General features: G+C 41.6%; 1 protein-coding gene across 1 annotated transcript; it reads left to right on the forward strand.

Moving 5' to 3' along the window:
* Window positions 1-260: 260 nt before the first annotated feature.
* smim10l3 (small integral membrane protein 10 like 3) lies at window positions 261-3,530 on the forward strand. The gene is made up of 2 exons (XM_083779797.1): window positions 261-649; window positions 840-3,530. Exons 1-2 carry the CDS (start codon window positions 470-472, stop codon window positions 858-860), a joined length of 201 nt encoding a protein of 66 aa, XP_083635923.1. The 5' UTR covers window positions 261-469; the 3' UTR covers window positions 861-3,530.
* Window positions 3,531-14,398: the final 10,868 nt, after the last annotated feature.

The raw sequence follows: 14,398 nt of genomic DNA on the forward strand, positions 1-14,398 counted from the left end.
ACATTTCGGAAATTCATACGCAATTATTGAAAAGAGGATTGGTTTAAGCACTATTTTACGACAATTTATATGCATTTTATTTGATTAAAATATGTCTTATTCCGATTAAGATATTGAAATAACATAAAATACATTAGTTCCAAACGGAGCTAATCAGCTAAATGATTCAGAGTATCAGAGTTATATGCAACAAATGGGTGACTGTCGAAAGCCGCCCGGGCTCTTTTGAGTGTGACACACAAATCAACTTCCGTGAGTCACATCATTATAAATCCTCCATATGACCAGAACGGGAAGATACCGAATACCCATTTCTGCTTCGGGGTGGAGTAGGTACAATGCATTGCCACGGCCAACATAAACGATAGAATTATGAGATTTCAAACATCATTCGCCAGTTTGCTAGGTTTGTTTGATCGTTCGTAACACATCAAAGCGCACGGAAGGATTTGTACGACAGACTTCGTCTATGGCGGGTCTGTCGTATTTAGTGCTGCGATTTTCGGGGTCCGCTGGTCGGACCTATGGGGTGTTTTCCAAAGGGCTGACGAGAACTTTGATGATATTTTTTGATCTCGCATGGCGACTGCGAATCAGATTCCCATATATATACCTCATCGCCTCGATGATGTTCAACGTGAGATTGCAGGTAAAGACTAAAGAGTCACATTTAGAGTAGATGGTACAGTACACACTCTGGTTGTGACTGAATTGAATCTAAAGTTACATCATGTTCCTAAAATGCGTCTTCATAGCTGAAGTAACGTTACTCACATACAGTGAGTCTTTGTCTCTTTCTTTTCAAGTCTGGCAACCATGTGTTCATTTTATTTTCACAGGTCCATATCGAAATTCACTGAGTCTACTCAAGGCCTCGCTCGATGTACTGTATGCCAGTGTGAGCATTGTCAGTGTGCAGCCACTGAAGAACACAAGCTGACAGCGCGAAGCAATGTGGAGGAAGACAGACACTGGTTCCACCAGTAGGTATGACAATGCACAAAGTGACATGGCTGGTGTCTGATTTGCACTGTGTCATAGGAGCCCAGTGCCTTTGTGAAGGAAGGACACCCTGGTGATGCCATCAACATTAGCTGGCACCAGTTGTGAACTGTGAGGACGGGGACCACAACTCCCAGTCACAGTTTTAACATGCCATTGGAGATTTTAGTGCCACACTCGTCCAGTACAGGGAAAAGAGGAATTGTACACTGCCTTTTCTGTCTTTGTAATTTGTAACATTGACTGTGGAGGAGAATTGATGAGAATGTTGCTTTCAAAGATTTTTTTTCTTCATTTTCTAGTTGCTCTTACTAGGGCGGTTGACATCAATGTTACTTAAAGGCTTCACATTTAACCACTTTCACCCTGGCATCCCTTTTTTGGGCCTGTCATTATAGGCACAATCATTCAACCTGCAAAAAAAAGCTGATCTACAAAGCTCACCCACAACACGCCACACCATGACAAGTTATAAATTGAAAATTGTTGCTTGTTTCGGATGACACTGGCATACAACTTAAGTGTTAAAATGTCTTCCAAATCAATAAATCTGGAACCATTCAACTTGCTCTTGTCAAAATATATGCATCCACAGATCCACTGCATGACAGAAACCAGCATGTTTTATGTCCTCAGTTGATCCCCCCCCCCCCCCCCCCCCAGATCATTAAAATGGTTTGCAAGGAGGGGTGGCTGTAGTGTATAAGGACCAGAGCAGGGTAGTAAATAAAATGTATCAGTTTTTTTTTTAAATCTCTGCAAATGTTTTCCTCAAATTTCCAAAAGTAAGGAAAAGCCTAATCATCACTGCATGTCCACTTTATCTTTCAACACAGGTTGACACTCAAAGTGTTATCACCCACCCCCCCCCCCACACACACACACACACACACTTGATTCTTTCTGTGGCTGATGCTTGTGCGATGCATTTGTGGGTTTTTGTTTTGTTTTATCCTGACATTTTAGGAGCAAGGATAATTTAATTTTGGAAATAATAAATTGTAAAAAATAATCAATTTCCGCCTGTACCCATCTCCCCCCCAGAAAATAAGAGTGGAATGATTGTTTTTTACTATTGAGTATCATCAAATGACACTTGGTGATAAAACATTTTACTGTAATAACTTAAATGTTTTTCAAATGTTTTTTAAAATTAGCAAAAATAGCCAATCTACAAGCTCACAAAGCATCAATACCATGCTTTGTGAGCTGTTAGATTGGCTATTTTTGCTATTCATTGTATGACGGTATACAGGGCTTATGTTGTTAAATGATTTGTTAGAGCCACTTATATGTTCAAGATGTGTGCATTTATTGATACTAATTTGGAAACCTAGTTATCTCAAGCCAGATGACCACAGCTACAGTACTGAGCATGGCAGATTTAAAATGGCAAATGTCTCAACATATGATCTCAAATTGAAGTCTTTTTTTGAAATTTCTGCTTCTTTAAGGAAAGTAGGCTGCTTTCTCCCTTTGGTATATTTTGTTGTTGAACTAATCACAAAACTGAGACAGTAGAGATGAGAGATTCAGCATTTGAGGCTAGGGGTACTGCATGTGTGGTTTCAAGAGTGGGATCTGCACCATCTCTGGCTGAAATAGCAGCACTTATTCATTTGTTATGGACATAATGAGAAGAAAAGCTTGTCAATATTACCATATCATTTCTTAATACCACAGGATTCATTGAGAAAAATCTGGGTTTTTATGTGATATGAGGAACATCTAAAACTATGAATAAACTATTTGTATTTCCAGTGTGGCATAAAACACAGGTTCTCTGGAATGTTGTCATCGGCATCTTGGACACTGAGGTTTGAGTAACATTGCTTTCTTGGTTACATCAAGTTGATCAGATCTACAGTACATGCCTGTGATGCATGATGCTGGCGAATTCAGCCTGTTGGTGTTTGCAGACGATTTTTGTAAAGATATCCAGTGCATGTGAAGATTGATATGATCAAGCTGGTGCAACTTCAAATTTTAAATATGGCTTCCTTATAATTCTGAAAACAAAAAAAGAATAAGGCTTGGTATGAGCCTTGGTATGTCCTTTCCACTTATTGGAGCTCCATAAAACTTTCAACCTGGCTTCCCTATTTTGAGCATGTCAGGCAACCTTTTTTGTTTTTAAGAAATTGATATTTGTAGCTTAAAATCCTTGTATTGTAAGCTTGTAGATTGCCTATTATACAGTAGATATATTATGTTCAAAAGGTTTTGAATAGCGGCACTGGCGTTACATAAGACAAACACTCAGAATGGGAAATATAGGGGTAAAATAGAATTGGTATTGTTTTGTTTTGTATAGCTTTGAAATGCTACTGACGTTTGTGAACAGCCACAATTGCATTGTGGGTTTTGAGCTGACTGGCCCTTATGTCAATCAATGAAGTCACCTTAATTCAAGTGGCCTTTCTTTCCTTTAAAATTTGTTTTAGGTCCATCTCATGTGATCTACCTGAACAGCCTTTGTGATCTACTGGTAGATCACGATCTACCCTTTGTGCACCCCTGAACTATGGAGTAACTGTACTGTTTTTAAAAGGAATTTATCATTTGCATTGTAGTACAAAAATCTTTACTGTGGTGTGGCAGAGATTTTGCAAACTTAAAACTCTGAAAGGCTTTTAATTGATTGATTGCTGAATACTTTATTAGACAGAAATGTAAACGCAGGGTACAGTCAGAAATTTGGGTTAAACAGATAACAAAAAAAGTCCTAGCTACAACTAGCTTCATCCTGCTATGCAATGCATGGGTACACTACTACACTAGTCTGTCTAGTTGGTTGAAATTCAGCATGTGTAAAGCATCAGTTTTAATTTGAATTTTTGGAGTTGAAATATCTGATAGACATGGGTCGTCCTGATTGTGCATTATTGGAGGAACTGGTGAAGTTACAATTCGCCCTAAAACACAGCCAGCCCCAGGCAGCCTGTTCTGTTATTTTCATATCTGTCATTCAGTTGTGTTTCCAAGTTTGGTCACACGATGGCAGCAGCTCTTCACAATGTTTTATCTTCCACACATATAAGTCTCATCTTAAGCAAATACAGACTGATACCACGGCTGATGAAGAGTTGAATTTGTTGAACCTTTTTATATGTGAAACCTGTCTGTTCACATGATACACAGTGCGACCATCATGGATCTAAGCGAGTACTCTGGGGCGGCGGTGGATCAGGGGTAGAGTGCCTGGATGGTAACCGTAAGGTTGCCAGTTCGAACCCGGGCTCCTCCAGAGTTACTGTCGAAGTGTCCTTGAGAAAGACACTGAACCCCTAATTGCTCCCGATGTGCTAGTTGGTGCCTTGCATGGTTTCCGCTGCCATCGGTGTATGAATGTGTGTGTGAATGGGTGAATGTAATGCACAATCTCTGTAAAGCGCCTTGGATAAAGGCGCTATATAAATGCACCATTTACCATTTACTCTCCCAGTGTGAAAAGCCCTCAAGTGTAAAATCATAGGCTTTAAGCTTTTCCTTTTTAGGCCTACTCCATCGCATGACTGATGCAGGAAAAAAAAGCAGATTTTAAAGCTAGCGATTCGTTTGCACTTAAAGTACAATAAAAATCACAGCCGTGTGAAGTGAGGGGCGCTCTTATCATGCATCATCTCATTCTGGCCAATCACAATTTGCGTCCTTACTTTTGTCTTTACACACGTTTGTCTTCAATGTTTGTGTTTACACAAACACTCAAAGCTGGGCATAGGAGGGGCTAGCGCCCCTCAAAAATGACGACAGCACAGACCGTCCCCAGCAAACTTCCCAACCAGTCACTCCAATACAGAGTAACTGTGTAAAATCACCATTGTTGCCAAGGCAACTGCATCTGAACAGTCCATGTGACAAACCCTCCATCCCTCCTGCCTCCCCTCCTCCCCCAGAAAATAAAGAGGATTTATTTTTCTGGTATTTTGCCACAGCAAAATATGATAATAGGGTTAACATCAAGTACTGTCAGAAACAAAGATGTATAGATGATGGATGGTTTACTCTTTGTTCTGCCTACCACCATTTGTACCCCCAGGGGGGGTGGGGGGGGTTATGTTAAGGATTAAGTTTGTGTTTCAGACTTTGGCATATGGTGGCAATGCATGGAAGCTTGCATGTGCATTACTTGATGGTGTGTGAATGACTGATATAATCATAATGCAAACGTTATGGCAGAGACTCAAGCCAGTGTTTATATATGTGTTGATAATATTCATTATATAATGAACAGTGATGGAACATATCCAAGTACATTTACTCACCATCAGTACAGGCAAAAATAGCTGGTCTTCTACTCTGTGAGCATGTAGATGAGCTAATTATATAGGTTACGTACCATTCTGAGGTACTTTTACTTTACTTGAGTATTTAAAAGAATTGCCTACTTTATACTTCTACTCCATTACAGCTCAGAGACAGATATTATACATTTTACTCCACAAAAACTATTTGACAACTTTAGTTACTAACCATCGGGGCCCATGACGTAAATCACCCTCAAGTTCAAGTGTACGGTCATGTGCCTGAAATTAGTGCTGATGAGAAAAACTGATCCATCATCAGCAAGCCTAGAGGCGCTTGCTGACGATGGGCACATTTTATTAATGGATTAAATAGGCCCGGGCCCTCAAGGTGTTAATACACAAAGTTTACATGAACTATAATGTACCAGTAAGACACCTAAGGGCGAGAAGTGTGTGCACGCATCCGCCTTGTTGACGGCAGACTGCTGGGCGAGCGCTGGCGCTTTGGCATGGGGGGTCAGATGTCTTGAGTGTACAGGGTTTGACGAGGGCCCAGGTAGGGCCGGGCCTTCATTTTCGGTCCTGTTGAGAACTAGTTTTCGCCGGCTGCCAAATAACTTTGGGGTAATTGCGAAAAAACCTGCCCTCTGCTGATTTATCTCTGGTCCTCACTAATGCTCCTTGCAAGATGACACAATTTCCATCATCTCGAGTGGGCTTTGGATAGTTCAGAAACCTGGTTGAAAAAAGGAAATTGATCCTTTAAGTAAGAAATCTGAGTACTTGTTCCACCACTGTATTGTACTGTTTGTGGGTACATACACAGGCATTCTGGGTGTAATGGTTTAAAATTAAATTGTATATGAAATTGCAGATTACTTTCTCTTTCCCAATGCCTCCATATTATTTAAGTCAGGGTCATAATAAGCATTATATTAGCATGCATTGGTGAGTGCGTAGGTTCTGAATGTTGGGTTTTGGGACTCAGGGATCTTTGAAGTGGTTCCAACTTCCAGGGCGTCCTTCGCTAAATTATTGATAGTTAGGGACCAAAGATTGTTCTGTAACTCTTTACAGGTGCATATTGTTCCATTTGTGCACTCTCAAAGAAAAATTATTTACTGTATAAATTGGAGTCTCAGAGATACAAAATAAAATAAAACATCTATTTAAGGGGTAATCCCTAATGCATATCAAACTGGTCTGTGTGCAAAGGCCTACATGCTGACTGACATGTTCTGACTGTTGTCTGTTTGCTTTGCAGACAGCCTCCGAACATTTCCACTCAACGTGAGTGGCACCCAGTCATGTGCATTTTTAAATTAACCACTTTAATATTAATATATTAATCTACCAGGGCCAGGCGTGGAGAATGGACTAGTGCTAAATATAATCAAACATGAATCCATTTTTATTTCATCTCCAATGCATTCATCTTTGAACCAGGAGTCGCTCAAAGGATCCCCTGCAGGCTTAGATCGGAAAAGGGTCTTTCTTCTCCACTTGAGCTTAATGTCGATGCGGCAGATTTAAACTTTAGAACTGGGTAAATTGACTGTGTGTATACTGTAGGTCCTCTCCTCTTTGTGGCTCTTTAAATTGACTGGAACTATTCATTTGATTTACATACCAGGAAGGAGACACTAAAGCCTAATTTCGTCGTATGATGGTGACGCGTGCCTGAAATAGCAGTTTCCTACAAGTGAAAAAAAATGAGATCATGGTGATGAGAACTGACCTCGAAAATAGGTTTTAGGAGTGGGGGAGGAGAGAGGAGGGAACAACAAAGAGAAATGAAGAGGAGGGGGATTCTCAGTGATACTTATTCTAGCCAACATGTGGGCGTGAAATAGGCCATCCATGCAAGAAAAGGAGCACTCCAAGCTAGTTTAGTTTTAGTTTTTTGTATGACACAATGTTCCATTGTAATTGTTCTGTAACCGCAGCTGTCCCATTGCTTACATGATGCATTACAACCAATAACCATAGTAGTGATTGAATGAACACCTTTTTATTGTATGTTTCATAGTACTGTAGCACCAACACAATGCAAGTAATAACACAATAACCATTAACCATGAATACATTCTAATACAAAAGTATAATACCAGTTTGGATGTAATGTAGATTTGGCCTTTCAGTGCTCACAGTTCTTTGACTTCAGAGTTTAAGTTATAATACCAGTAAGACGCCTAAGGGCGAGAAGCGACCTTGTCGCGATGAAGCAACAGAGATTCTTAATATGCAGATCTAGTATGTCAGACCATGTATGGCTATCCAGAGTTTGATGAGATAAGTGTCGTGATCTTTATACATCCAGGTGATGATAGTCAGCTCCACATAATATGGAGGGAGATCCATGTGTTGTACCAACTTGGTTCTTTTGCAAGTGTTACTCGCGGTGCGGCAACCACACTGGTTATCATGAGACTGTCACAATATGGCAATATATTTACATTCACATATATGGGCTTAATATTGATGACATCAGGGATCTCCATATATGGGCTTTCCCAGACCATAATACAATCCCTGTCGCCGCTCGTCGGGCAGTCTCCTCCGTGAGAGTGGGGAGGTCGCGAGGACTGCTGGGCTTGTGCTGTCGCTTTGGCATGAGATCAACTTTGACCAAAAAATGCACAATGAAAAACACGTATGGCCATATATAGCGTGTCTTGAATGTAGAGGGTTTGATGATGCCAGATGCAACTTTTCATAGTAAATGCGACCTGTGGCCCCAATCAAAGTAGACTTTGGAACCAACGGATACGACCTATGTGGCCCATAGGTCAGGAGCCTAACTCATGTTTTTGATTGTTTGAATACTTTATTAACAATATTGTTTGCAGTACAGGTAGTACAGTCAAGGGTTATATGCTAAAATCATAATACACATTGGAATAAAACAGTATCAGTAATCAGTATAGAATCATAAGTATATCATATTTACAGAGAAAGGAGAGGAAGAGGATTCTACTATGAAGGTGTTCAAGGATGTAACTATGTAGCATGTGTAGATGTGTCTGTGTAGAGGTGTCTAAGTATGTGTACAAGTAGGATACATGCCCAAAATAGTGATGTCAGGTTGAAATGGCTAAAAGGGTCATAGTTCACTTATGACATTTTGTGAGGCTATCATACTTTAGTCTTGCGTAGCAATCTCTGTCGGTAGAAATCTCTGTCTACCCACTCTACCGGTACATCCGAGGACTTCGAAATACAAGGCAATTGCTGCAAGAACAGTAACAGCAGCAAGAATGGCCGTTAACAAACTTACACCTACTGCTTTGGAAACCAATACTGTCACCACCCTAATAACCCAAAAGTTTAAATTCAAACTGTTGTTTTGTCATGAGACACACAAAACACACACACACACACAGAGGTTTCTGGAATTATATATATAGATCCCAGAAGTCAATGGTTTCATTGGTCTGACCCCTTGCCCAAATTTGGAGGTATACATCATAGGGTGCCAAAATCTGAGCGTGCCAAAACTCGGCTTTTGGGGGTGAGCAGTTGAGACGAATAACAGTCTAAGTCCACACTAATTATCCATATTGTATAAATGATGGATTAGGGAGGGGTCAGAATAAATTATGGACTTAGACTGTTATTCGTCTCAACTGCTCATAGCCGGGTGGTTAAGGCGCGTATACAGTACCAGTGCCACATAATGCAAAACGTCTGGGTTTCCGAGGCTACATAATGCATGACAGCGAGTCCCCAGCATGTCATAGATGACTGACGTCACGGGCTGGCCACATGATGTCCGAGAGCCACATTTTCTGGGAGCCACACCATATGGATCCCGAGATCCATTATATCCATTATAACTCAATTTGAGTTTTAGTTCTTCGTGTTTGAAGTGCCAGCGTATAGGGCATGTAACCTATACTGTGTTAAGGAGATTGTAAAGTCTTTGTAGGGCTAAAGTATGTGGTATATGACCCGAGGTGAGGAGACTCTAGTTGACACCTTGTTATGTAACCATGACATGGTCAGGAGGAACACACACACACGCACACACATGGATTTACTTACCGGCACGTTTCAGACACACACTGCTGCCTTTGTGCACAGCAGACAGAGTCCAAATAAAGACTCCACTCATATTGGGTCTTGGATTGCACAAATCCGATCAAATGCCCCCCCCCTCCCCAGATGGAGGAAGGAAAGAAGTGGTGAAGAGACGTGGGGGTTGGATATCAAACCAATGTATAGAAGGAAGCTCTGCTGCGTGTGCGGCTTCCTGTGACCTCTGTCTGTCACACACACACGCACATGCACACACACACACAGCTCATCCCCTACAACAGGAAGGATGTGTGACACCCTGTCCCTGTCCCACCAACATCCATGCACACCCAGCTCATTTTTGTTGGTATAGCCTGTGGTTTGAGCCTTGAGGGTACCACAACATCATGGGCGGATGTACTGTGAACTCCTCACCATCACTTACTGTATAAGAGGAAGGACATCTCAATCATGCTCTCACCTCCAGTTAAACAGACAGACAGACCTTTATTGATCCTGTTGGGTCAATTCAGTTGTCATAGCAGCGCCACAGTAGGAAACACAGGACAGATACAATTAGAGAGACATTTAAGTTTCATGAGTAAGAAATAACAAGAAAGAAGAAAACAGGTAGGAACACACAAGAAGTAGAAATAATAAATACAAGGGAGGTTTAAGCACTTCGGCCAGCCGGGAATTGCATGATTGCCTCAACTGCAATAATCACAGTTCAACAAGCTCCTCTTATTTTTGTTGTTGCGCATTTGAGGAGAGTATTTAGGCATTAATAAGCCACAAGTTCCTCCCAATTATTATGCACTCTGGAGTTGAGTAGATAGTAGGAAATATATTTCTAAAGGCTAAAGCAAAGTCAGAGGGTAAATGCTTATTGTGGGGGTGGGGTTGTTCAGTGCTATGGAATGCAAATCCACTTGATTGCAGGCTGCGAAGTGAGTGATTTTTATATTTGTTGGTAGATGTTAGGGAATGCGGGGCAAGGGCGCCATGCTTAATTGTGCGTGCACATGCAGGCGTGTGTGCCTGCTATGGGATGATGGAGGGGTAATTTCATGTGTGTGTGTGTGTGTGTGTGTGTGTGTGTGTGTGTGTGTGTGTGTGTGTGTGTGTGTGTGTGTGTGTGTGTGTGTGTGTGTGTGTGTGTGTGTGTGTGTGTGTGTGTGTGTGTGTGTGTGTGTGTGTGTGTGTGTAGTGTGCGTGCGTGCGTGTAGGTGAGGGGGGCTGTTACCGTGGAGACTGGAGCATATGAATTGGCATGTCTCTCTGAGTGCTCAATCAGGTCACGTGAAGTCGGTCAGGGGTGGCACAGACGTCTCCTCTGATGGTCGGCCTAATCTGCCAGACGTGCACTAGACCCTGAGGGTATCCCCCCATTGTACTGTACTTTACTGTACTGTACAGTACTGTAGCCTACAGACTGATACAGGAGAGGGCCATGGCAAAGATGCCACTTAAAATATATTTTATTTTGATATTGAGGGTAGATACCAGTACCACCAGACAATACAACTTGTTGGTCTCCTTGTGACAAGAGGTATTGTGTGATTTTCAAAACAAAAAAATATTATCATGACCTTGTGTGCAATCTTGTTGACAAAAATAGACAGCAATACATTACTCACTATATTACATACGCTACAATCAATGCACATGACCTATTTTACGCTTGTAACACAGAAAATATTTAAATCATGGCTTTCTTGAAGTGCAAGCTAAAGCTTTGCCTCTATCCACTGCCTTCTTAAATGTAATAACTAGTGGAACTGGAGAGAGAGAGAAAAACTAAGAAAACACATAGTTTCCTGGACTGGATGGTCCATCTGGGCTCCAAACAGGAACACCTCCCCCTTCAAACTGGAAGAGCCGAACTCTGCTACCCTCCCAATGAAACCTCTCGCTATTTCCCTGCGTTCTCTCTTTCCCAATTATTACCGTATTGAAAGTCCTCTTAAATTCAAGCATGAACATATTTTTGTCCCCTCGGGTGAAGCCCATGTGGTTGTCTCCTCTTTCTTGGAGATGGGCAGAACCTTCCAAGAATTAGGTTCATTTTAAAACACAGCCTTAACTTATAGGCCATGACAACTGTGCTTCGAGGCAGAGCGCAGAGAAAACAAACAGTGTCTGGACGTATGTATGTAGCCCAGGGGCCAGTCACTGTTGGATCATGAGTTTATGTATTCAAGCCCATCCCCTACCGTGAGGTAATGCGGGAAATGCGTTTGTCCAGGTGGAGCTTTAAGGGTCTGCTGCGTTCAGGGGACATGCACTAAGGTGTCCAGTTACTCTCGCTGTGAGGTGAGAGGTTGGCATCTGGTCTATGCACCGTGCTGCACCAGACCGGATCAATCTGGATTGGATATGGAGTGGGTTGTGTTGATTGCTTAATAGCGTAATAAGTGATGTGCACCAGAGACAAATTGGTGTATGTGTATGTCCAAATGTACATATAGTCTATGTACGGTACAGTATACGAGCCTACTTATGTACGTGCAACTATATGTTTGTATTATGTGATGTATACGTATGCACTATGTAATACGTACGTACTGTACATAATTATATATACATATGTGTGTACTGTACAGTATGCGTGTATGTATGAACAATGAATGTATCTGTATGTATACGTATGTAATATGTAGCCATGCATGTACATAACCTACTCTGTACACTCAAGAGAACTAAAAACCAAAGACCAATTCTTGGTATGTGCTAAGCGTACTAAGCCAATAAATCTGTTATATTTTGAGTATTCCCCATACACTTTATTATCTGTATTATTATTATTATTCGTTTTATTATTATTATACGTGGCCTTGGTTTATAACCTTCAGAGTTGCTTGAGATATTGAGCTTCAAAGTTTTCACATTCCATGGGGTCTAATGGTTAAAAATATAGTTTTGTGAATAAATCTTCACACATGCTGTATATTTGGTTCCCTATGCCGCTAAAATGTTTTATGCCCCCCCAAAGCGAATAAATACATAAATGGCTGTGCTCTGCTATATTTTTGAGGGGCTATGTCCAGCTTTGAGGGTTTGTGTAAACACAAACATTGTCTTAACACAAACATTGAATGCCATTGACAATGAATGGCCAGTTTTGTGTGTTTGCCCCTCACTTCACACGGGTGTGATTTTTGAAGGGCGCTAGCCCCTCCTATATTCAGCTATTAGTGTAGATATTTGTCTTACACAAGCATGATGATGATTGTTTTATATCCAAAGTATGAAATAAGGTTAAAGTGGTTCAAATCATTTTGATGCTAGTATTAACTCATTATACTTTGGACCCGCTGGAATCCGGACCCATTGGACCCCATGCACTTTGAGAACCACTGATCTGGAACCATATGGTATATTTGCTTTTTGTTTTCTTTTGTGTTTTTCTCCTTTTGTTTTAGTTTTTCCCCTCCCCACCCATGCCATGACCTTGCTTACCTTATACCATTCATTCCTGAGTGTCATGTCCTTCACATTATGTCTTTGATTATCTTTTTTCCCTGGTTTTATCTGGAACATTGTTGAACTTTGTTTAAAAAAAGGGAACTGAGATGGAAACATTTATTCAATGGAGATGGAGTTGTCTATGAATAAACATCAATTAATTCATTAAACCATCTGCTCATTCTTTACCACTGGAGTAATGCACACAGGAAGTGAGACCCCCTCCTTTGCTGTTGAGACAGGAATGCTATAATTGAAACCGTGTGTGTTGTAGGCGCGCGTGTTGTAGAAACAAGCTGCGTGCGTGATGTGTGTGTGTGTGTGTGTGTGTGTGTGTGTGTGTGTGTGTGTGTGTGTGTGTGTGTGTGTGTGTGTGTGTGTGTGTGTGTGTGTGTGTGTGTGTGTGTGTGTGTGTGTGTGTGTGTGTGTGTGTGTGTGTGTGTGTGTGTGTGTGTGTGTGTGTGTGTGTGTGTGTGTGTGTGTGTGTGTGTGTGTGTGTGTGTGTGTGTGTGTGTGTGTGTGTGTGTGTGTGTGTGTGTGTGTGCAGCCATATGTGTGTGTGTGTGTGTTTGGTGAAATTGGCCAGTGATCGCTTACATTGGAAAGAAATTAAGAATGCCACTATAGGGCTTATGTATGGGCCATACATTCATTAACTAGGCCTATATAATTTCTCAAAATACATATTGGTTTATGTTATGTGTTATGGTGATGCTTTATAGATGACAACAGACAGTCATTGTGCCAACTGTGTTACTCACAAGGGTCACTGCCAAGGGTCACTGTAGCATGCTCATGCTGTAGTGTAGGCCGCTATAGGCTATAGCCTACATATTAGTCACAGTCATGTAGGCAGTCATTTTGGGGCAGCGGTGGCCTAAGGGTTAGAGGAGCGCCCTTGTTGCCGAAAGGTTGCCGGTTCGATTCCCCAGACGGGTAGGAAAAATCTGGGTGGGGAAGTGATTGTCATCACTCACCCAACACCGCTGAAGTGCCCTTGAGCAAGGCACTGAACCCCCAACTGCTCCCCCTGGAGCTGCTTAGTGGCCAACAGTATAAGACTGTGGTTGTACTGGTCAGCTCCCAGGTTTTAATGTGTGTGTGTGCGCGCGTGTGTGTTTCTATGTGCAGGGCGTTGCTGAAAATGAGCACCTGTGCTCAGCTAATTCCCTGGGTAAATAAAGAATAATAATAAAAAAAGGCATAAATGTTATGGACGGTGTCTTCATCCTGTGCTGCATGTGTCCATGACTACCATATTGAATCTAAATGTTCTAATTATGAGAAATAAGGTAAAATAAACATGGGGCGAGATATCCAAGATATCCACGCTGTGGGGCGAGATATCCGGACGGCAAGCCGTGTATATCCACGGATATCTCAAGCCGTGGGATATCCCAAGCCGTCTCAGAGAGAGAGAGAGAGAGATTTTTACCTGTAGGCCTACTATATTTTTACCTGTACTTTGAGATTTTTCCTGTACTTTTAAACAGAGAGAGGGGGGGGGGGGGGGGTAAAGTGTCTAGTTATAGTGAGAGTTGAGGGGGCCCAAGGGGGGTCAACTCATCATCAGCCTCTTTTGTTTGAGTGTGCTGGGTCGATACGATGCCACTAAATCTTACAAATGCGCATAATTATGCTGAAATTGTAGGCCAAGCTTAATC

The sequence above is a fragment of the Protomyctophum parallelum genome (assembly GCF_964188405.1).
Source record: "Protomyctophum parallelum genome assembly, chromosome: 13".
Classification (NCBI taxonomy): domain Eukaryota; kingdom Metazoa; phylum Chordata; class Actinopteri; order Myctophiformes; family Myctophidae; genus Protomyctophum; species Protomyctophum parallelum.